At 44.5% G+C, this 25145-nt stretch overlaps 1 protein-coding gene and 1 non-coding gene across 4 annotated transcripts in view; both read right to left on the bottom strand.

Annotated features, from left to right (window-relative positions):
* Nucleotides 1–25145, bottom strand: part of TAF12 (TATA-box binding protein associated factor 12) — a 31492-nt gene extending 6347 nt beyond the window's left edge. Inside the window, exons 1-5 of one of the 3 annotated variants that reach the window (XM_089301179.1) lie at nucleotides 25033–25145; nucleotides 13097–13181; nucleotides 12552–12583; nucleotides 12144–12395; nucleotides 9353–9430 (exon numbers count right to left, since the gene is read on the bottom strand). In XM_089301179.1, the coding sequence (XP_089157305.1) occupies nucleotides 9353–9430; nucleotides 12144–12395; nucleotides 12552–12569 (348 nt within the window). In that variant the 5' untranslated portion in view covers nucleotides 12570–12583; nucleotides 13097–13181; nucleotides 25033–25145. The remainder of the gene's footprint in view (nucleotides 1–9352; nucleotides 9431–12143; nucleotides 12396–12551; nucleotides 12584–13096; nucleotides 13182–25032) is intronic. The other 2 variants (XM_008265864.4, XM_002716076.5) reach the window with 2 other exon arrangements.
* Nucleotides 22566–22667, bottom strand: LOC127493794 (U6 spliceosomal RNA). The gene has a single exon (XR_007924338.1). It is a non-coding gene; the product is annotated as a U6 spliceosomal RNA (small nuclear RNA).

The raw sequence follows: 25145 nt of genomic DNA, 5'->3' as shown, positions 1-25145 counted from the left end.
ATGCTGAAGCCAGGAGTCGGGAACTCCATCTGGGTCTTCCCATGTAGGTGGCAGGGACCCAAGCACTTGGGCCATCTTGCACTGCTTTCCCAAGTTGGATTGGATGTGGAGCATCTGGGACTTGAATTGGCATTCATATAGGATGCTGGAGGGGTTATAGCTCATTGGTAGAGCATTTGACTACATATAGGATGCTAGCTTGGCAAGCAGCAGCTTAATCCACTGGACCACAATGCTAGCCCCAGGCTTCCTTATTTATTTATATTATCTTTAAAATATTTATTTATTTATTTGAAAGTCAGAGTTACACAAAGAGAGGAAGAAAGAGAGAGAAAGATATCTTCCATCTACTGTTTCACTGCCCAAATGGCCTCGATGGCTGAGGCTGGGCCAGACCAAACCCGAGAGTCAGGAGCTTTTTCTGGCTCTCCCATGTGAGTGCAGAGGCTCAAGAACTTGAGCCATCCTCTGCTGCTATCTCAGGCATGTTAGCAGGAAGCTTGATCAGAAGTGGAGCACATATGGGATGCTGGCATTGTAGGCAGCAGCTTTACCTGCTATACCACAACACCAACCCCCTGGCGCCGCGGCTCAATAGGCTAATCTTCCGCCTTGCGGCGCCAGCACACCGGGTTCTAGTTCTGGTTGGGGTGCTGGATTCTGTCCCGGTTGCCCCTCTTCCAGGCCAGCTCTCTGCTGTGGCCAGGGAGTGCAGTGGAAGATGGCCCAAGTGTTCCATATGCTGGTTCACTCCCAAAATGCCCACAACAGCAGGAGTTGAGCAGGACCCGGCAGAAGCTAGGAGCCACAAACTCAATCTGGGCCTTCAACACGAGTGGTATTCCTTGATAATCACCTCTCTCTGCCACGATGTGCATCCGTTGGAAGCTGAGCCTGCACTTCAACCCAGGCACTCAGATATGTGTTGTGGGCATCTCAACGGACATCTTAATCACTGTGCCAAGCATCTACCTCTTTAGTCAGACTCTACTAGTAGGCTTGGGCATTTGGGCAAAGATGGGTCTGAGGAATGAGAGTAACAGTAGAAACATTTCTGAAGTTGAGTATAACTGGTAAGTTTCTGAGGATGTACTTTCTGTTCTTTCTACTCAACAAGGATCAACCTAATCACTTCTCATATCTTTTCTTCTAAATTAGGTGGGAAAACAATGTGAATCATTAAAATTCCTCACTCACAGTCACTTAAAGCACTTTTATTTCCATTATCTCAGTGCTTACAGTAATCCTACGAAGAAAACAGGATACAAATTTTCCTCATTCTATAGAGATAGATGCTTAGACTTAGGGAGACAAATTTGCTCATTGCCATGTAACTAGAAAGGCAGTGAACCAGGATTCAATCTCAAGGATTCTGAGGCCAAATTTCTACTTCATTATGAATGATTCCTGGACCAGTGTGAAGAGCAAGATTAGAATTCTGAAGATAAAAACTGAAATTTTCGAGGACTGACACTGAAGCATAGCAGGTATAGTTGCTGTCTGCGACAGTGGCATCTCATATGGGCTCCAGTTTGAATCCCAGCTGTTCCACTTCCAATCCAGCTCCCTGCTAATGAGCCTGGGAAAGCAGCGAAAGATGCCCCAAGTACTTGGGCCCCCGTTACCCACGTGGGAGACCCAGAAGAAGCTCCCGGCTCCTGGCGTTGGCCTGGCCCAGTGCTGGCTATTGTAGCCATTTGGGGAGTGAACCAGAGGATGGAAGCGCTCTCTCGTGGACTCTCTCTCTAACTCTACCTTTCAAATAAATAAAATCTTAAAAAATAAAACCTGAAATTCTGATCAGTCAATACACACTCCATAGCTTCTTCTGCTGACCAACAAAACAAAATCACAACTGAAGACAAAGACATTCCTTGCTCTGATGGACTTTTAAATTTCAAATTTTATTTACTGTATTATTTATTTGAGAGGCAAAGAGACAGAGATAGAAAAAGACAAAGACATTAAGAGCGCTCCCAATCACTGGTTCACTCCCCAAATGCCTGCAATAGTCTGGACGGGCAAGGCCAAAGTCAGTAGCCAGGATCTCAACCCAGATTTTCTATGTGGGTGCCAGGGACCCAACTACTTGAGCCATCACTGTTGCATTCCAGGAGATGCATTACCAGGAAGTTGGAACTGGAATTAGAGTTGATAGTCTGATTCAAATGGACATCATCTAAAGAAAAGACTTCTAATTAAACATGGTTGATTAACTACAAAAATAAACTCCTCTCTCTGACCCTAAACCCATTAAAATAACTGTAAAAGAAAAAAGGTATTTACATCTACAAAGAAAGCAAAAACAGGAGAGAAAACTATTATGTTAAAATGTTTCATTTACTCGGGGCCAGTGTTGTGGTACATCAGGTTAAGTTGCTGCCTGCAATGCCAGCATCCCATGTAAGTGCCAGTTTGAGACCCAGTTTATCCACCTCCAATCCAACTCCCTGCTAATGTGAAAACATGAAATGTGGAAATGTTAATGTAAAAAAACCTGAGAAAGCAGCAGAAGAATGGTTCAAGTACTTGGGCCCCTGCCACCCATGTGGGAGACCCAGATGGAATTCCAGGCTCCTGGTTTGGCCTCCACAAGCCCCAGCTGTTGCAGCCATTTGAGGCGTGAACCAGCAGATGCAAGATCTCTTTCTCTCTCTGTAAACTCTGCCTTTCAAGTAAATAAATAAATCTCATATATCTATATCTATGCTTATTTTAAAAATCTAATTAAAAGGCTGAACAATAGAAAGAAAAGAGATAAACGTGGGGAGAGATCTTCTATTTGCTGGTTCACTCCCTAAATGTCTATAACAGCTGGGGCTGGGTCAGGCTGATGCCAGGAGCCCAGAACTCCATCTGGATTGTCCACAAGGGCCCAAGCACTTAAGCCACCATCTGCTCTCTTTCAAGGTATGCTAGTAGGAAGCTGAAGGGGAGATGGAGGAGGCAGGACTCAAATTGGCTCTCTTTTGGGGATATGGGCACCCCATGTATAACTCTGAATTTCAAATAAATAAATAAATCTTTAAAAAAAAAAAACAAAACAGAAGATTGTGCTGAGGCAAATAAGCAAAGAACAAGACGAGACTGCTATACATGTCTATACATAGACTCGCTCCCCATCTCCACATTCAAAAGGCAGACGACTTTTTTTTTTATTATTATTATTTGACAGGTAGAGTTATAGACAGTGAGAGAGAGAGAAAGGTCTTCCCTCCATTGGTTCACTCCCCAAATGGCCGCTACGGCTGGTGCTGTGCTGATCCAAAGCCAGGAGCCAGCCTCCCATGTGGGTGCAGGGGCCCAAGCACTTGGGCCATCCTCCACTGCTTTCCCAGGCCACAGCAGAGAGTTGGACTGGAAGAGGAGCAACTGGGACTAGAACCGGCACCCATATGGGATGCTGGCGCCACAGGCAGAGGATTAACCAAGTGAGCCACAGAGCCAGCCCCAAGCAGATGACTTCTTTCCAAACCTACAATACCCCGATCATAGGAAGTTTTGTTTTTCTTTTTTAAAGATTTATTTACTTGAAAGTCAGAGTTACACAGAGAGAGAAGGAGAGGCAGAAAGAGACACAGAGGTCTTCCATCCACTGTTTCACTTCCCAGTTGGCTGCAACGGCCAGAGCTGTGCCGATCTGAAGCCAAGAGCTAGGAGCTTCCTCTAGTTTCCCCACATGCATGCAGAGGCCCAAGGCTTTGAGCCATCTTTTACTGCTTTCCCAGGCCGTAGCAGAGAGCTGGAATGGAAGTGCAGTAGACTGGACTTGAACTGGTGCCCATATGGGATATGGGATGCCAGCATGCAGGCGGTGGCTTTACCCGCTAGGCCACAGCGCTGGCCCTAATCATAGGAAGTTAATTCCTCGGTGCTGCTGCTGTGGCATATTGGATTAAGTTACTGGCTGCAGCGCCAGCATCCTGTATAGGTGCCAGTTTGTGTTCCAGCTGCTCCATTTCTGATCCAGCTCCCTGCTAATGGACCTGAGAAAGCAGCAGTCTTTGGGTCCCTGCACCCATGTGGCAGACCCAGAAGAAGCTTCTGGCTCCTGTTCAGTCCTAGCCATTGCAGCCATTTGAGGACTGAACTAGCAGATGAAAGATCTCTCTTTCTCTCCTTCTCTCTCTGTAACTGCTTTTCAAATAAATAATATAAAAATCCTTATTAAAAAAAAAACAGTTTATTCCTCCCTAAAAATAGAGAAACTGAGGTAGGTGCTGTGGTACAGTAGATTAAGCTGCCACCTGTGATGCTTGCATCCCAAGTTCAAGTACCAGATGGAGTCCTGCTTACTCTGCTTCTGACCCAGCTTCCTGCTTATGCATTCTGGAAAACAACAGATGATGGTTCAAGGTCTTGGGCCCCCACAACACACATGGGAGACCCAGAAGGAGTTTTGGGTGCTTGGTTCAGCCTGACTCAATGATATTACAGGCATTTGAAGAGTGAACCAGCAGATGGAACCTCGGTCTCTCACTCTCTCTGTTGCTCTCTCTTCGAGTAGATGAAAACAAATACATAAACATTAAAACTTAAATAAATATAGAGAAACTGAGTGCCTGTGGCTCCGGATTAAAATACACCAGAAACGGCAGAGGTAAAGAGTAACAGAGCCCCTTCTTTTTCCTTGTTTCCAGAACGTTAGAAACTATGGATGAATCCTCCAGAGAGGACACTGGAGGAAGATTTACAAATATTGACAGCATTTAGAGAATTCTCCAGCAGGAAGGCTGACTTGTGCACAAGTCATTCCAAAGCAAAGCCAGTAGTATGGTAACATTAGCTCATCAAAGCCAATTATATATATCTCTTCCCCATTTTGCACTGACTGATATCATATTGGTAGCTTACAGCAAGGCAAGGTAGATATTTATACCACAGAAATCATAAAATGCTGCAAGTCAAGGCCTTTCACTCCAAAGAGCTGGTTGTTAAACAGCTGCCCATCAGTCAGTTAGTTTTGTTTCAAATTAAGCTTTTAATACTTATTCTTTAGGACAGTCAGGATCAACAACACATTTGAAGAAAGTGTCCAGAACTAAAATGAAAACAAACAAAAAAGGAACCCAAGGCCAGCGCCGCGGCTCACTGGGCTAATCCTCCGCCTTGCAGCGCCGGCACACCAGGTTCTAGTCCCAGTCGGGGCGCCAGATTCTGTCCCGGTTGCCCCTCTTCCAGGCCAGCTCTCTGCTGTGGCCCGGGAGTGCAGTGGAGGATGGCCCAAGTGCTTGGGCCCTGCATCCCACGGGAGACCAGGATAAGCACCTGGCTCCTGCCTTCAGATCAGTGTGGTGCGCCGGCCGCACCGCGCGGGCCGAGGCGGCCATTGGAGGGTGAACCAACGGCAAAGGAAGACCTTTCCCTCTGTCTCTCTCTCTCACTGTCCACTCTGCCTGTCAAAAAAAAAAAAAAAAAAAAAAAGGAACCCAGAGGAAACAGACAATGCAAGGAAAAGAAAATGTCAAAAAATGTAATTAATATCTTAAGAGACAGAAATATGTGAAGATATTATAACAGGATGGCTTGAAAAAAAAAGATCAAAATTTTTATGCCTTATCTCCTTAAAAGATTAGAAGACTTAGAAGGTAGTCTAAAGAAATTCTCAAGAAGTAGAATTTACAACTATAAAAGGGAAAAAAAAAGGAGAAAACATTTTAAAAAATTAAGAGATTCAATCCAGAAGATTCAATGTCCAAACAACCGTCATTATAGGAAAAAAAAAAAGAGTAATAAAAAGAGAATTATCAAAAAACTAATACAAGAACTGGAACCTTCAAACAATGTTGATGGAAACTTAAAAGGGTACAGCACTTTGGAATAGTCTGACCATTCAATGAAGGTTAAACATTCAAGTATTGTTATCATATGACTTAGTAACTACTATTAGCTACATACTCAAATTTCTGCAAAAAACCTTACACACGAATTGAAAAAAAAAAAAAGGCAAAAAAGCCTTGTACTTAACTGTTTGTGGCAACATCAGTCTGAATAGTCAAAAAGTAGAGACAATCCAAAAAATCAATCAACTGATGAATAAAAACAATGTGATATAGACACAGAATGAAATAGTGTCCATCCACAAAAAGGAATGATGTATTGATACAAATACATGGGCTACCACATGCACATGGACACACTTTGAAAATACTATGCTAGGGGCCGGCGCCATACCATAGTAGGCTAAGCCTCCGCCTGCAGAGCCGGCATCCCACATGGGTGCCAGTTCATATCCAGGCTGCTCCTCTTTCAATCCAGCTCTCTGCTTATGGACTGGGAAAGCTGTGGAAGATGGCCCAAGTACTTGGGGCCCTGCATCCACTTGAGAGTCCTGGAAGAAGCTCCTGGCTCCAAGCTTTGGATCCACCCAGCTCCAGCTATTGCAGCCATTTGGGGAATGAACCAGCAGATGGAAAACCTTTCTCTCTGCCTCTCTCTTTCTGTCTGTAACTCTCTCTACCTCTCAAATAACTAAATAAAATCTAAAAAAAAAAAAAAAAAAAAAATGCTAAGTGAAAACAGCGAGTCACAAAAGACCAAATGTTGTATGATTCCACTTATTTGAAATGTCTAAAACAGGCAAATTAATAGAGACAAATCCTAGGACTGCGAGGGTTGATGGAAAATGCAAACTGACTACTAATAGGTATGGGTTTCTTTTTGCAGTGATGGAAAACACTCTGAAACTGGTGGTGGGGGGATAGTTGGGCTCCTCTGTGAATATATTATAGCCACTGAACTATATATTTCAAATGGATAAAACAGATGGCATGTGAACTATATCTCAGTAAAGTTACCTCTCTCTCACACACACACACTCACACAGAAGGTAAATATTTCTCCTCTAGCTAAAAAATAAAGAGTTGGGCAGGGCCGGCACCTCAGCTCACTAGGCTAATCCTCCACATAGCGGCATCAGCACACCGGGTTCTAGTCCCGGTCGGGGCACCGGATTCTGTCCCGTTGCCCCTCTTCCAGGCCAGCTCTCTGCTGTGGCCAGGGAGTGCAGTGGAGGATGGCCCAAATGCTTGGGCCCTGCACCCCATGGGAGACCAGGAGAAGCACCTGGCTCCTGCCATCGGATCAGTGCGGTGTGCCGGCCGTGGCGGCCATTGGAGGGTGAACCAACCGCAAAGGAAGACCTTTCTCTCTGTCTCTCTCTCTCTCACTGTCCACTCTGCCTGTCAAAAAAATAAATAAATAAAAATAAATAAATAAAATAAAATAAAATAAAAATAAAGAGTTGGGCAGGCATGTAGCAAGCAGGTTAAATTACTACTTGCAACACATCTCATATTGGAGAGCTAACTGGAATCCTAGCTGCTCTGCTCACTGATCTACCTGAGAAGGCAGAGGAAGATGGTCCAAGTACTTGGGTCACTGCCACCCATGTTGGAGATCTGCTTAGAGTTCCTAACTCCTGGCTTTGGCCTAGCCTAGCCCTCACTGTTGTAGCCATTTGGGGAATAAACCAGCAGATGGAAGATCTCACTCTCTCCCTCTCTATTGTTCTTTCAAATAAATAAATAGATCTTAACAACAACAACAAACCTATCTCTCTCTCTCTGTTCTTTGCCTTCCACATAAATAAATCTTCCTAAAAATGGGTTATACTGTTTCATAACTTGCATTTCTTTCCCCTGTAATTAGGTATTTTTCTTTAAAGGCAAAAAACAAAACAAAAAAAGCTAACATACAAAATCATTCCAGAATTGAAGTGAACAAAATCTCTAGAGTAAGAGCAGCCTCCAAGAACTCAACACAGTTAATGAAAAAACACACGTACAAAGGCTCATCATATGAAAATTCAGAATACAAAAAAGGTAAGATCCTAAAAAATTGGGGATCAGAATAGCATACATGTTCTCTCTTTTTTGTTTAATTTATTTATTTGAAAGGCAGAGTTAGAGAGAGGTCATCCATCTACTGGTTCACTCCCCAAATGTCCTCAACGGCCAGAGCTGGGCCGATCTGAAGCCAGGAGCCTGGAGCTTCTTTCAGGTCTCTCACATGGGTGCAGGGGCCCAAAGACTTGGGCCATCTGCCACCTTCCCTGGCACACCAGTAGGGAGCCGGCTTGGAAGTGCAATAGCCAGGACTTGAACTGGCGCCTACATGGGATGTCAGCACTGCAGGCAACATTTTTCTAGCTATGCCACAGCACTGGCCCTTATACTTTCTTTAATAGGAAGTTTTATAAGACAACAGAGCAACACCCTCACAATTGAAAGGACAAAAAGAAAACTTGGGGCTGGCATTGTGGCATAAAGGTTAAGCCACAGTCTGCAGCACCAGCATCCCATATAGGCGCCAGTTTGAATCCCAGCTGCTCTACTTCCAATTCAGTTCCCTGCTAACTGGTCTAGGAAAACAGTAGAAGATGGCCCTAGTGCTTGGCCCCTGTACCCAGGTGGGAGACCCAGAAGAAGCTACTGACATCTGGCTTCAGTCTAGCCCAGGCCTGGCCATTGTGGCCATTTGGGGAGTGAACCAGCAGGTGGAAAACTCTCTCTCTCTCTCCCTCTGTAACTCTACCTTTCATATAAATCTTTAAAAAACAAACAGAAAACTGGCAGAAACTATTAGAAATAAAGTACTAGGCATTTTCCTAAATGATTTGTATGAATTATTGCATGGGATCTTCACAATAACCCTGCAGGTAAATAATGTCAACCCTACCAGCATAAGAGGAAAGACAGTTCTCAGAAAGTTTAAATGACTTGTCTACAACTACACAGCTGGTAAGTGGCAGAGCTAGTCTGGTGGAGGCCATCTCAAAATAAAAATAGAAGAAAAAAAGCAAAAAAACAAACACAAAAAAACAAACAAAGAAAACTTATCCTGGGAATGGAATGTGGTCATTATCTGCTTATTTGTAACTATTTCAACTTCTGTTTGCTAGCACAGAGCCATGGCATTAACCCTGCCAGACAGTATACGAGGTAGTATTAGGAATATTAAAAAACTAGTTAAACATAATCAGTAATTATGTATGCCTGCACAGTATTGTATCAATTCCTATAGCTGCCATGTAACATTAGAATAGCCAATCAAATGTATGTGTGTAACCACATATGGAGGACAAAGAAACTAAAAGATACATAAGGAAATGTCCCTCTTTGTTTGGGGCTCAGGCTTTTTGGATATTAATCCAATTGAGCCTTATGGCTGGCATAATAATAATAATAAAGGTTGCTTCCTGTTAAAGGCCTTTGTGTCTCATCTCTGTTCACGAATCCTGCCACACTAGGTTTCAAATTCAGACTCATCTGCCACTAATCTCTGTACTGTTAATACTATGCTGGATCAGCTCTTAGGATCACAGTCTCTGGAGTACCCAATCCCACCTTACCTCCTCCACATCTTCATCCAACTGCTCATTAGGATCCACTTCTCTTACTAGGTCTTGCAATTTCTTCTTGGTCAATACCTAAAGTTAATTGGGAAAAGATTTTTCAGCCACATATTAAGAAAACAAATACTTTTTTTAACCCTATAATGAAGAAAAGGCTGTCAAATTGTTAGGTTTAGTTTCTATTTTCCAAAGAGTTTACAGTCTGGCCTACCCGACAGTAGCTACAGGTCTATATCTCAAGACAGAGGTAAGCTAGAGAAAGGTAAAAAGGAACAGTTTGAAAGAGAGGTCAGCATTCAATTGTCAGGCAGATTAATTTTGGTCTTATCTCTTCTTCTCTGTTAGTCAATTTGCAATTCTCCAGCCATCACAAATTGCACTGTGCCTCTGTTGCCTTTAAACACTTCCTTTCCCCTTTTTCCTATGTGCTCAGCTCATGGTGCTTCCTTTCTGATGCCCTTCATAGCCTGCCTAGGTAAAAGTAACCACTTCTTGCTATGGCCGCTACTGTACCCTGAGCACTCTTCTAGCACTGTTCACATTTATGTACTTGCCTGTCTCTGACTTTATAGGCTAAAAGCTCTCTGAGGACAGGGGACATCTCTGTGTTCATCTCTGTATAACTAAAAATAAGTCTGCCCAGGCTACCATCTTCTATAAAAAAAAAAAGTCTTGATACATTCATATGCCATTTAAAAATGATCAAAAGACATATATTAAAATGCTAATCATGGTTTATTTGGGGTGGTTGTGGTAAAATGTATTGATTCTTTGTGTATTTTTTTTTCCTGACAGATAGAGTTAGACAGTGAGAGAGAGCGACAGAGAGAAAGGTCTTCCTTCCGTTGGTTCACCCCCGAAATGGCCGCTACAGCTGGCGCTGCGCTGATCCAAAGCCAGGAGCCAGGTGCTTCCTCCTGGTCTCCCATGTGGGTGCAGGTGCCCAAGCACTTGGGCCATCCTCCACTGCCTTCCCGGGCCACAGCAGAGAGCTGGACTGGAAGAGGAGCAACCAGGACTAGAACCCGGCGCCCATATGGGATGCTGGTGCCGCAGCTGGAGGATTAACCAAGTGAGCCATGGCGCCAGCCCCGATTCTTTGTGTACTTCTAAAGTTCCTGTGATAAATATGTACAGTTTTAGAAATAAGGAATATGGCCAGCGCCGTGGCTCACTAGGCTAATCCTCTGCCCTGCGGCGCCGGCACACCGGGTTCTAGTCCCGGTCGGGGCACCAGATTCTGTCCCGTTGCCCCTCTTCCAGGCCAGCTCTCTGCTGTGGCCAGGGAGTGCAGTGGAGGATGGCCCAGGTGCTTGGGCCCTGCACCCCATGGGAGACCAGGAGAAGTACCTGGCTCCTGGCTTCGGATCAGTGCGGTGCGCCGGCCGCAGCGCACCGGCCGTGGCGGCCATTGGAGGGTGAACCAACGGCAAAGGAAGACCTTTCTCTCTGTCTCTCTCTCTCACTGTCCACTCTGCCTGTCAAAAATTTAAAAAAAAAAAAAAATAAGGAATAAAGACAATAATTTTTTGTTAATGTCTCTCTCACATCTAGCCATTCTCCATTCCACCATTATCATCTAATTCAAACCTTCACCACATGTCTTGATTTATTGCAAAAACCTCAGAATTAGTCTCCTTCCCACGGTACTCCCTTTCCTACCCCACTGTAAGTTACACTACACTTTTTTTTTTTTTTTTTGACAGGCAGAGTGGACAGTGAGAGAGAGAGACAGAGAGAGAAAGGTCTTCCTTTTGCCGTTGGTTCACCCTCCAATGGCCGCCGCTGCAGCCGGCGCACCGCGCTGATCCTGGCAGGAGCCAGGAGCCAGGTGCTTTTCCTGGTCTCCCATGGGGTGCAGGGCCCAAGCACCTGGGCCATCCTCCACTGCACTCCCTGGCCATAGCAGAGAGCTGGCCTGGAAGAGGGGCAACCGGGACAGAATCCGGCGCCCCAACCGGGACTAGAACCCGGTGTGCTGGCGCCGCAAGGTGGAGGATTAGCCTATTGAGCCACGGCGCCGGCTCTACACTACACTTTTTATTAATATTACTCTTCTCTTAAATATCTACAAAGACTGCCTATTGCCTAAAAGTACCAAAGGAAACTTCCTAGTTTAAACTCACTATGTCCTACCATAATCCTACCTATACAGTTTTATCCCTGGCTGTTTTCCAGTACACTCCATATTGAACATTCATTGGTCTCCTGACTATTTGGCTCAACCCTTCCAATTCAGTTTTGCTTGTCTCTTTATTCCCTCCCCTTGAAATGTCCCTTCATCCATTCTACCCACCATACAAAACATAAGTCAAGGGTTTATATCTATTTCTTATGGCTGTGAAGGGCAGAATCAGGATCTTCAGTTCAAAGACAGGAACAGATTTTATAATCACTGAATAAAATTAATAATGGCAGCATCTGGATAAACAAGAATGAATGACTGAAGGCAAAGTTACTTTTATCATAGGAATAAGAAGCCCATTTCTTTTATTTAACAGCTATGTAGCTAACATAAATATTAAAAACACCCGAAAAAGTGTTGTGTTGATATGTATGTATGGATGGATGTATAAGTGCATGTGCACAACCATACATAACACAAAGTAAAAACAGATAAACACTATGTTGGATAAATGATAAAGAATGTTTCAATTTCAGAGGAGGGAAGAGGCCTTTTCAGCTCAGAGGAAGAGGCAGTATCTGAGATGGACATCTCTTAAAGCATTCCCAGTTCCAGTAACAGGTAAGAGGTGCTTACAGAGAACAAAATGGAAGAGGATGATACCTGATTGTTTTCAGGGCTAAGACGACCTCCTGTCCCAGGAGTGCCTGGTATTTTTACCACTGTAGTGCTATTGGCCATGGATCCTTGTGGAGGGGTGCTGGCTGGTTCCGGTTTTATGGATGAGAAATTGGAGAGGTTGATTAGGGCTGAGGGACCAAACTGGTTCATAATCTGCCGAGCTTTGGACTTCAGCTCATAGAGCTTATCAAGATCTTGTTTCTTTTTGGAGCTGTGAGGACCAAGGCCAATCAACTGGAGAAGGAAAACATGAGAATTAGCTCTAGAAGCACATGGAATAAGGATGTTTTGAAAGTAAAATTTTATGAGGTCTGATATTGAGGGTCTTCAGTGTCTCTGGAATACCTACATGTTAGAAATGGAGGAATAAAGACTATTCATTGCTCTCACCTGATATTTAGAAACCATCTCTTCTCCAAAAGCTAAATGAAATAGTCCACAAAATCAAAATAAGGAAGAAAGTAAATGAAATGAGGAATCTTATGAATAAAAACAAACTAAAATAAGCAATACACTTTTGAGGACTTTATAAAAAACAGTAGTTGCTTAAGTATCACATGCATTAAGTACCACATGTATCAACATTAAATGCAAGTAAGTCATGTCACAATCACATACTTAAAACCCAGTCACAGAGTTTAAGAAAACAGATTAGTTTATTTTGGTATTTCAAAACATACTTAAATCTATGTCAAGGTTATACGCAATAAATGCAGCTTTTAGCAACTGTTAAAGTAAATACTTCTTTATCAATATGAGCAACTTCTCTGTAAGTGTTAGAAATCTTTACGTGCATGCAGTAACCCTAGCCTGAAGCAGCCAAGACTCCTATCTTAGAGCCATGTGATCAACTCTGTGGACATCAGCTTGCTATCGCTGGAATCAGAAGCACATTCACAAAGTTCTACCCACAGAGTCCTCAGGAGCTTACTTACAGCTATCTGAGTGTCTAGATCTTTAATTACATCAGCAACAGCTGTGAGCCCGGTGAAATGAGAGGCAGCCATTTTCAAAAGCTACCTGTAAATGAACAACTAGCATCAGGTATCACCTTTGCCATTGAACCATTTCAGCGGCATGGCCTGGCACATCTTCACCAACTAGGACCCAAATAAATGGTGTTCAAACATTACCTTCTTGTTCCTACTGAGTGCCAAGAAAAACATCTCCAACTCATTCAAACCATTTTAAAAATTAATTAATGAAGGCTGGCGCTATGGCTTAGCAGGTAAAGCTACCACCTGTAGCACCGGCATCCCATATGGATGCTGGTTTGAGTCCCAGCTGCTCTACTTCCAATCAAGCTCCCTGCTAATGTGCCTGAGAAAGCAGCATAAGATGGCCCAAGTACGTGGGCCCCTGCACCCACATGTGAGACCCGGAAGGAGCTCCTGGCTCTTGGCTTCAGCCTGGCTCAGCCCTGGCCATCGCGGCCATTTAGGGATTGAACTAGTGGATGGAAAATCTCTTTTTCTGCCTCTGCCTCTTTGTAACTCTGCCTTTCAAATAAGCAAATCTTCAAAAAAGTTAATGATTATAGCATATACAGATTATCTTCCTATCAGATGAATGTTCTACTGTTAAAGATAACACGTTATGTATAGGAGATACTTTTTAAGGCAAAATTGTGTGATTTGAACTTGCAGGAATTATGTCAATAGCTTTCAGAGCATGGCAAAGCTTGGCAACCTGCAAGTCTATCTGTATCTATTCCACTCTAGCCCCTCAGAGTTCCTTGTGATTTCTCGTGAGAAATCATGTTCTTCTGGTTTACTCCTAATAAAGGATACGAACAACAAACTGGCTAAGCAACCTAGGGAAGCAAGACTGACTTGTTAGCCAAAAACCAGCTGATGGGAACAGCAAAGCATCAGGATCATTTTTCTTTTTTTCAACTTTGTATGGCTCATGCCTCTTTGCTCTCTAGTCATTAATATTATTCACGGAAGAGTCGGGATAGAAGATTGTTGATGCGGTAATAGTTGTTCTAATATTATTTTTCCCAGAGCAACTTCTGTGCAAAAACCTTATTAAAGATTACCAGAGGGACCAGCTGTGGTACAGTTGGTTAAGCTGTCACCTGTGATGACAGCATCCCATATGGATGCCAATTTGAGTCCTGGCTGCTCCACTTCCAATCCAACTCCCTGCTAATGAGTCTGGGAAACTAGCAGAAGATGGTCCCAGTGCTTGTGCCCCAGCTACCCATGTGGGAGACCTGGATGTAGTTCCAGACTCCTGGCTTCAGCTTGAATATTGTGGCTACTTGGGAAGTGAACCAGAGGATAGAAGATTCTCTCTCTCTTTTTCCATTTATGTAACTCTAACTTTTAAATAAATAAACTTCAATAAAGAAAAGATTATCAGACTCTATCCTCATCACTCTAGCCTTACACTGAAGAAATTATACCTCTCAAATAACTTTCCCACAATCTTTAAGGGATTTCCCAAACAGTACTGAGTATTGCTCAGAATAAGTGGATTTTTTTTTGCAATGCAGTTTTTTTTTTTAGAAAATAGCTTTTTTATAAAAAATGATAATTTACGTGAAGACACATGGCCTTCTGGCAGAGGAAAGTCAAGGAAGGCTTCACAGAGGAGGGGAGTTTATTTTTTTAGATTTATTTATTTGAAAGGCAGAGTGACAGAGAAGGGAGAGACAGAGAGATCTTCCATCTGCTGGTTCACTATCCAAATTGCCACAACAACAGGCAGGGCTGGGTAGAGCAAAAGCTAGGTACCAGGAGCTCCATTCTGGTGTCCCTCATGGTTTACAGGGTCCCAAGTACTTGGGCCATCTTCTGCTGCCTCTGCAGGCACACTAGCATGAAGCTGAATGGGAAGCAGAGTAGTCAGGACTTGAATAGGCACTTTAATATGGGATGCAGATGTCACCAGTAGTGGCTTAACCCACTGTACCACAACTCTGGCCCCTGTAATAGAAATTTTTGTATAATGGGAATTCCTGTTATTAGACCTCAAGATGAAAAATATGGACTATCTACACAGTACCAAATATGAAAAATCACATAACAAATTAAGAACCTTAAGGAAAAGCTCCAATGGTGGTCACTTTCAACAAAGAGTAAGAAATTTAAGTGTGGGGCCAGCACTGTGGCATAGCAGGTAAAGCCACTACCTGCAGTGCCAGCAATCCATATGGGTGCTGATTCAAGTCCCAGCTGCTCCACTTCCAATCCAGCTCTCTGCTATGGCCTGTGAAAATAGTAGAAGATGGCCCAAGTGCTTGGGCCCCTGTGCCCATGTGGGAGACTGGAAAAAGCTCCAGGCTCCTGGCTTTAGATCAGCCTAGCTCTGGCCATTGCAGGAAAATCAGAATTACAGAGAGAGGGAGGGACAGAGAGAGATCTCCCATCTGCAGGTTCACTTCACAGATGGGTGCAACAGCCAAGGCTAGACCAGGAGGAAGCCAGGAGTCAGAACTTCTGGGTCTCCCACATGGGTGCCAGAGCCCAAGCACTTGAATCATTTCCCATTGTCTTTCCCAGGCTATTAGCAGGGAGCTGGATCAGAAGTAGAGGAGCCAGGGGTCAAACCAGCGCCCATATGGAATGCCAGCATTGCAGGCAGCAGTTTTACTGGCTAAGCCAGAACACCAGCCCCAATGTGCATTTTACTGCATATAAATGACACTACTATGGGGGCAGCACTCTGGCCCAGCAGCAGGTTAGGCTGCTGTCTGCAGTGCCATATCCCACATGAATACTGGTTTAAGTCCAGCTGTTCCACTTCCAATCCAGCTCCCTGCAAGTGCACCTGGGAAGGCAGTGGAAAGTGGCCCAAGTGCTTGGGATCCTGCCACCTATGTGCAAGACCAGGAAGAAATTCCTGGCTCATGGCATGGGCTGGCACAGCCATTTGGGGAGTGAACCACTGGATGGAAGATCTATCTCTATGTGTGTGTGTGCAACTCTGCCTTTCAAATAAATAAATAAATTTTTAAAATTATATCACTATTAGCAACAATAAATCAGATGCTCCCTCTCCCCTAAAACAAAAAGAGATAAAGAAATACACTTCTAGGCATTGATCTATGGGAATGGAAACTTACATTCACACAATACAAGTGGATACAAATGTTCATAACACATGCCAGTAGGGAAAAGACTATTGGGAAGCAATGATGTATGGCTGAAAACATCTGGAAAACATTTGGTTTTATGTTTAAAATTTGGGCAGGTATTTGACATAATAGTTGACTCTTTTTAGGATACCCACATTCCATATTGGAGCATTTGAGTTCAATTCCCAGCACTGTTTCTGATTCTAGTTTCCTAAGGCACACATTGAGAGCAGCAAGTGATGGTTCAGGCAGTTGAGTCCTGCCCCCACTTGGGAGACCTGGATTGAGCTCCTGGCTCTTAGCTTCAGCCTGGCCCAGCCCAGGGAAAGCAGTAGAAGCTGGCCCAAGTGCTTGGGCCCTTGCACCCAATAAGCTATGGTATATCCATATAGATACTACTACAAAATAGAAAAGGACTACTGAAAAATGCAACAACATGGATGAGTCTCAAATGTGTTATGCTGAGAGAAAAAAGGCAAAACTGAAAAGTCTGTCTGACTCCATTATTATGCCTCTCTGGGAAGGCAAAGTTATCGGAATGGAGAATAGATCAATGATTGCTAGGGTTCTGGGGTGGGGAACCATTTGACTAGAAAGGAACTGCATGACTAAATCTGGGCAGGGGGTTGATTACATCTGGGCAGGGGGTGAGATGGTTCTGCATCTTGAGTGTTGTGGTGCTTACATGACATTATGTTTCAGTATTTTATGTCCTATGAGTTGTGACTGTATCCCCAAAAGAATTTTATTGTATGTAAATTTTTAAAAGTATATTTAAAAAAAAAAATCACAGCCTGATCAGACTGGTCAATGACTCAATACCCAAACTGCCTGCTCAGTAACAACTTTCTTCAAGCTTAGTTGTGGATGATGCTGACCAAACACAATGGAATGAAGTGACTATAAATAACTTGAATTCTATTAGGTAATATACCATGGTTGCCTTTGAGCTACTCAGATTTCTAACATTTACTCTCAGAATGCCAAGAGATAGGAACACAGTATTTTGCAAAAATATACACTAACTGGGGTTGGCATTGTGGTGTAGCAGGTAAAGCCGCTACGTGCAGTGCCGGCAACCCATATGGGTGCCGGTACAAGTCCTGGCTGCTTCACTTCCAATCCAGCTCTCTGCTATTGCCTGGGAAAGCAGTAGAAGATGGACCAAGTCCTTGGGCCCCTGCACCCATGCGAGACCTGGAAGCTCCTGCTCCTGGCTTTGAATCAGCGCAGCTCCAGCCATTGTGGCCATCTGGGGAGTGAACCTGTGGATGGAAGACCTCTCTCTCTGTCTCCGTCTCCGTCTCCGTCTCCGTCTCCACCTCTGCCTCTCTGTAACTGCCTTGCAAATAAACAAATCTTAAAAAAAAAAAAAAAAAAAAAAAAAAAAAAAAAAGGCACTAATTGTGGGTCAGTTTGACATAACAACTGCAATAGTTAACCATTATCACCATATACTACGCAGAAATTATGTACTACCAGATTGACAAAGCCCAGGAAGTCCATGCTCCAGGAATCTACAGTTGAAATTACTTAACATTTCTTTTGAAATAAGACTTTATGGCTTAGAGTTAAATAACCAGTCTATCTTCCTTCCTTTACCCATCACACTTAAACTATGGTTGGTAGGCTGAGGGTGACAAATCCTAACTACTTTTCTTTCTTAAAACATTTTATGGGGGTGCTAGTGCTATGGTGTAGTGGGTAAAGTCACCACCTGCAGTGCCAGCATCCCATATGGGCGCCGGTTCAAGTCCCGGCTGCTCCACTTCCAATCCAGCTCTCTGCTATGGCCTGGGAAAGCAGTAGAAGACTTGGGCCCCTGCACCTGTGTGGGAAACCCAGAAGAAGCTCCTGGCTTCTGGCTTCAGATCGTTGCAGCTCCAACCATTGCAGTCAATTGGGGAATGAACCAGCAGATGGAAGACTTCTCTATCTGCCTCTGTTTCTCTGTAACTCTCTGCCTTTCAAATAAAAAAAAAAAAATTTTTTTTTGACAGGCAGTGTTAGACAGTGAGAGAGAGAGACAGAGAGAAAGGTCTTCCTTCCGTTGGTTCACCCCCTAAAAGACTGCTACAGCCGGCGCACTGCGCCAATCCAACACCAGGAGCCAAGTGCTTCCTCCTGGTCTCCCATGCGGGTGCAGGGCCCAAGCACTTGGGCCACAGCAGAGAGCTGGAATGGAAGAGGAACAACTGGGACAGAATCCGGCATCCCAACCAGGACTAGGTGCTGGCGCTGCAGGCAGAGGGTTAGCCAAGTGAGCCACGGTGGCGCCCAAATCAATAAATTAAAAAAAAATTTTTTTTATGGGGCCTGGCATTGTGGCATAGTGGGTAAGTCTGTGCCAAAAGCATCCCATGTGGGTGTGGGCACCGGTTGGAGTCCCAGCTGCTCCACTTTTGATCCAGCTCCCTGTTAGTGTGCCTGGGAAGGCAGTAGAGGATGGTCCAGGTCCTTCGGCCCCTGCCAGCTACGTAGGAGACCAAGATAAAGCTCTGGCTTCTGGCTTCAGACTGGTCCAGCTCTGGCAGTTGCAGCCATTTGGAGAGTGAACCAGCAAATGGGAAATCTGTGTATCCCCTACCCCGCGCCGCCCTGTACCTCTGCCTTTCAAATAAATAAATCTCTAAAAAAAATTATGTATGTATGTATTTGAATAGCAGATCTGAAGCCAGGAGCTACTTCTGAGTGCAGGGACTCAAGCACTTGGGCAATCTTCTACTGCTTTCCCAGGACACAGCAGAGAACTGGAGTGGAAAAGCAGCAGCCAGGAGTAGAACCGGCATCCATATGGGATGCTGGCACCACAGGCGGAGGATTAACCTATTGTGCCACAGTGCGACCTCCTTTCTCTTCCTTTTAACAACAATCAGAAGACAAGTGCAATCCTGTTATTGTACTGACAGGATATTTCAGAGAGTAGGAAATTAGGGAGGGCTTATAATAGTTGTAAGACCCTGGACTTTGCTGGCCATGTGTTTCACTAACAGTTTAAAAAAAAAAAAAGCGAGGCCAGCACCGCGGCTCACTAGGCTAGTCCTCCGCCTGTGGCGCCGGCACACCGGGTTCTAGTCCCAGTTGGGGCGCCGGATTCTGTCCTGGTTGCTCCTCTTCCAGTCCAGCTCTCTACTGTGGCCCGGGAGGGCAGTGGAGGATGGCCCAAGTCCCTGGGCCTTGCACCTGCATGGGAGACCAGGAGGAAGCACCTGGCTCCTGCCTTCGGATCAGCGCAGCGCCGGCCATAGTGGCCATTTGGGGGGTGAACCAATGGAAGGAAGACCTTTCTCTCTGTCTCTCTCTCACTGTCCACTCTGCCTGTCAAAAAAAAAAAAAAAAAGTGAAGGGAATAAGGGATAGAAAAATAGATTATCTCTAAAAGCTTTTTACCTCTGAAATGTTTTGGAAATTTTTTAAAATTTTTTTCTTTTCTTTCTTTTTTATTTTGAAAGGCAGAGCAACACAGAGAGCAGAGAAACAGAGAGAAATATTTTCCATATACTGATTCACTCCCCAAATGGCCACAACAGCCAAGTCTGGGCTAGGCTAGAGCCTGGAGCTAGCAACTTAGTCCTAGTCTCCCACATCCGGAGCAGATGCCAAGTTCTTGGGCCATCTTCCGCTGCATCCCAAGCATATCAGCAGGCTGCTAGATTGGAAGTGCGGCAGCTAGGACCTGTATCAGCAGTATGATATGGGATTCTGGTGTCACAAGTGGTGGCTTAACCTGCTGCGTTACAATGTCAGTTCCTAGGAATTTATTTATTTTTTTTAAAGTTTTACTTGTTTTTATTTATTTGAAAGGCAGAGCAACTAAGAGCAAGCAATAGAGAGATCTATCTGCTGGTTCATCCTCTAAATGCCCATTAGCAGCCAGGGCAGTGCCAACCTGAGGCAAGGAGCCCAGAACCATCTGGGTCTCTCATGTGGGTGGCAGGGACCCAAGTACTTGAGTCATCACCTGCTGTCTTTCAGGATGCACAGTGACAGGAAGCTGGATCAGATGTGGAGTTGGGATTCAAAGCCTGGCAGCAATATAGGATGCAGGCGTCTCAAGAGCAACTTAACCACGGCACTAACATTTGTCCCTAGTTTTTATTAAACAAAATACTGGAAGCAGAGGAACTAACATTCTGATAGCGTAGAAGCCCTACCATGAGGCGCATGACTTAATGACTGGATTTTCTACCTGGCTGTCTCTCCTCTCTGGCTTCTAAGTTTATCTAAATGGGCTTGTATTTCCTGGCCTACATACACTAAGTAATTATCTGTAGTCTATGAGACTTGAAGGCAACAAATCACAAAATTTGTTCCAGCTTCAAGCTAATGCTTGGGTGGGTTAGTTTCATTAGTTTCATCTTGTGAGCTGGACTTAACAGATAGGTAGTACACTATAGTGGTCAAGGAAGGACATGGACTCTAGTGGAGCTCAAGTACCAACACTGCCACTTATTAGTTATATGTCCCTTGCAAGTTACCTAATCTTTAATGCCTCAATTTCCTCAGCTGAAAAAAAAATGGTGTTAATAATGAAGTGTACCCTATGCCACAATGCTGGGAAAGAAAGAAAGAAAGAAGAAGGAAGGAAAGAAGGAAAGAAGGAAAGGAAGGAAAGGAAGGAAGGAAGATAGATTGATCGATTGATTAATCTTCCATTTCCTGGCTCACTCCCCAAATGGCTGCAATAGCTGGGATTCAGCAAGGCTAAATTCAGGAGCTAGGAACTCCATCTGCACCTCCTAAATGGATGGCTAGGGCCGAGGCACTTGGGCCATCTTCCACTGCCTTCCCAGGCAGATTAGTAGGGAGCTAGATAGGAAATGGAACAGCCAGACTTGAACTAGTGCTCTGATACTGGATGCTAGTGTCGCAAATGGCAGCTGAACCTGCTACAGCACAACGGCACAGCTCCTACAACAAGTCTTATGACTATATATTGTAAATAAATAAAAAATTTGAGGCCGGCACTGTGGCGCAGCAGGTTAAGTTACTGTCTGCAGTGCCGGCATCCCATGTAGTCACTGGTTCAAGTCCTGGCTGCTCCACTTTCAATCCAGCTCCTTGCTATACGCCTGGAAAAGTAGTGGAAGATGGCCCAACTGCTTGGGGCCCTGCACCCACATGGGATACCTGGAAGAGGCTCCTGGCTCCTGGCTTCAGCTGGCCCAGTCCCAGCCATTGCGGCCATCTGACGAGTAAACCAGCATATGGAAGATCTCTCTGTCTCCCCTTCTCTCTCTGTAACTCTTTCAAATAAGTAAATAAATATCTTTAAGGGAAAAAAAAGAGAGAGAGAACAGTGGATTGAGGGGGAAAAAAAGGGGGAGGGGTGTCAGTAGAAGGCTGAGAGAGATAATGTAGAAGACCCAAATCCAGAGGGCTGGATATCATCTTTGGCCAGAGTTTCTACATATATAATTAAGAACTGGAACAAGCAAATTCTAAAATCTCTTCTGGCTCTAGCAATCGGTAAGATTCTAAATTACATTGATACATACAGATTTCAACGTCTGTCTGACACATCTGTTTCACAGTGCAGATTTTCAGCACTCCTGCTGTACTGCCTCCAAAGTACATCAGGGCTTTCCATGAAGACCTCTGACTAAAGTAACATGTCCTATGTTCATTTGTTTTTTTTTTTTTTTTTTTTTTTTTGACAGGCAGAGTGGACAGTCAGAGAGAGAGACAGAGAGAAAGGTCTTCCTTTTGCCGTTGGTTCACCCTCCAATGGCCGCTGCTGCCGGCGCACCGCACTGATCTGAAGGCAGGAGCCAGGTACTTCTCCTGGTCTCCCATGGGGTGCAGGGCCCAAGCACTTGGGCCATCCTCCACTGCACTCCCTGGCCACAGCAGAGAGCTGGCCTGGAAGGGGGGCAACCGGGACAGAATCCGGTGCCCCGACCGAGACTAGAACCCGGTGTGCCGGTGCCGCTAGGTGGAGGATTAGCCTAGTGAGCCACGGCGCCGGCCTCATTTGTTCTAATTCTAACACAATGATTATCTGATCAGGTACTCTGAAATCCTAGTATAATAAACCAATGCTGTGGTGGGGGGGAGCCATTGTAATCCATAAGCTGTACTTTGGAAATTTATATTCATTAAATAAAAGTTAAAAAAATAAAAAAAATAAACCAATGCTGGACCACAAATGAAGTGAAAGAGAACATTTTAAATATGCAGATGAGAATGTTAACTCAGGAATAAGTTTTTTCTATCTTGAATATCTATGCTTCTGTGAAAACACATTTTAGTTCTCCTTGAATATTATACTACATATGTACCCAAATCAGTTATAGTCCTTTTTTTATGTTAATATTTTTAAAAATATGGAATGCTTCATGAATTTGTGTGTCATCCTTGCACAGGGGCCATGCTAATCTCTATCATTCCAATTTTAGTATATGTGCTGCCAGAGCGAGCACAATATAGTCCTTGATATTAACAAAATTTAGAAGGAAGGTGTTGGAGTTTGTGGCATAATGAGTTAAGTCACCACTTACAATGCAGAAATCCCATAGCAGAGTGCAAGTTTGAGCTCTGGTCTATCCATTTCTGATCCAGCTCCCTGCTAATGCACCTGACAAACAGAGGAAGATAGGCCTCTATCTCCCATATGGGAGACTGGGATGGAGTTACTGGCTCCTGGCTTCTGCCTGGCCCAGCACTGGCCACTGCAGCTATTTGGGGAGTGAACTAGCAGACGGAAGATCTCTTTCTGTCACTCTGGCTTATAAATGAATAAGTTTTTTTTTTTTTTTAAAGGAAAGTGCTTTCATTCAATAATATGCTTGTATCACTATTACTTCTGTTTTGTTGATGGGCAAATCAAGACATGAAGAATCCATTTAGAAAAGTAGAAGCTGTAGAGACACACAGAATTGGGGCTGGCTCATTCAGTCCTATTCAATTTCAGGCAAAATGCTTAACCTCTCTGAACCTAGTTCTTTATCTGTACAATGGGACTAACAATATCTAATTTGTGGGGCTGTAATAATTAAGTGACACAGTAGGTGAAAAGTGCTTAAATGGTACCTGGTTAGTCTGAGTAGGTTTCAGTAAAAGAAAAAAAAATACTATTATTAAAAAGGAGAAGTAACTGGTCAAGTCTCCACACCATCCTTATTTAAAAACAGCCATCCCTTGTGGTGCAGTGGGTTAACTTGTCACCTGCAAAGCCAACATCCATTATGAATGCTGGTTCAAGTCCCAGCTGCTCCACTGCCAATCCAGCTCCCTGCTAATGCGCCTAGGAAAACAGGAGAAGATGGCCAGAGTGCTTGGGCCTCTGCCACTCATTTGGGAAATCCAGAGGGAGCTCTGGGCTCCTGGCTTCTGCCGGGTCCAGCCTTGGCAGTTATGGCCATTTGGGGAGTGAACCAGTAGATGGAAGATCTCTCTCTCTCTCTGTCTCTCCCTTTCTGTAACTCTTTCAAATAAATAAATCTTTAAAATAAACAAACACAGCCATTCCTAGTAAATATTTTTGCTATAAATGTAGGGCACAATTTTCTAGATAGCTTATTTTAAAATAAATAAATAACATTAGGTTTCATTTAAAAGTTTTCTTACTGGTGACATTCACTGTTTCAATGTCAACACACTAAGACTCAAAATAAAGCATTAGAATCTATCAGAATCTTCCTCCTGAGTCTGAAGAGAGAACAAAGATTCTAGAAGCACTTTCCAAGGAACATTAACCAAGCGTCTTCCTATTTACCGTCCACAGGATACTTGATCAAAATTATGCTCTAAGTAACCACTGTCTCACTGTGACTCTAATCCCTCTTTGGACTTCGGGTCCCTTAAATGTAAACTAGGCGTTGGAAAGAGATGGTCTTTTGGGGCTCTTCCATCTCTGATATTCTTTTATTTGAGATACAGAGCTCTGTGCTCCGTCAGGGTTTAGTGGAAAGAAATTTAAAGCACTTATCAAGTATACAACTGGGTTCAAAGTGTTTTCAACTTCACATCCGATTCGCAAGAATGAAGCAGAAAATGAAGATGCTTCTATGTGGGCTTCCAAGATTAAGTATCTGACACACACAAGCCTGCCAAAAGCCAAGCAGGCAGCGCGAAGGAGGACTCCTCCTCCCCTGAAAATAGAAATGTATACAGAATACATATATCCATCCCTGTATCCTTTAGCACTCTGGGTCAGAGACTACTTGCAAACGGATCACTCTCTTTCCCCAGTCCTCTCTCTTTCCCTTGAAGGCTGATCGCTTACACCCACAGCCGCTTCGATTCTCCGCTTTTAAGGAACTCGGATCCTCACAGCCCCGTTCCTTCCGAAACTTGGAGTCTCAAAGCCCGGATCGCGTGCCCACAGAAGCCCCAAGTCTTCTCCGCCAGCTTCGGCCCCTCAGGAAGCTAAGTCTTCGCAGCCCACCCCGGGTCTTCACGGTCCCGCTCCTGCCTCCTAGGAGCCCAAGTCCTCACTACTCCACTTTCACCTCGCCGGAGCCCGTGTCTTCACGCGCCACTCCGTTCCGACCCTTTCTCCTCTCAGGAGCGCGGGTCCTCACAACCCTGTCCCTCTCAAACCTCTCTCCCTTAGGTGCCAGGGAACTCGCATCCGTCCCCGTCTCCTAAGTCCCGTCGGCAGCCCGGACCCTCACAGCCGCGTCTCCTCCGAGCGCGATCCCCTTAGTCCCGTCCCAGGAGCCGGATTCCTCACAGCCCCGTCTCCTCCACAGCCTGGTCCTTCAAACAGTGACCCACTGTGGGTCTGGGTCCTGACTCCCTCCTCCCGCTCTTCTTCCTCTACTGCCAGGGCCCAACACTCACAGGCAGCAGCGTCTATCTCCCCATGATATGCGGAGACTGCCCCAGTGAAGCGTTCGTCTCAGCAGCCGGTCCGACTGCGCGGCCCTCCCCGAGTACTTCCGGCACCGCTCCCC

Source organism: Oryctolagus cuniculus, chromosome 7 (genome assembly GCF_051225735.1).
Source record: "Oryctolagus cuniculus isolate XC-2025 breed Fujian yellow rabbit chromosome 7, ASM5122573v1, whole genome shotgun sequence".
NCBI classification, from domain to species: domain Eukaryota; kingdom Metazoa; phylum Chordata; class Mammalia; order Lagomorpha; family Leporidae; genus Oryctolagus; species Oryctolagus cuniculus.
This window is presented reverse-complemented; position numbering and strand designations above follow the sequence as displayed.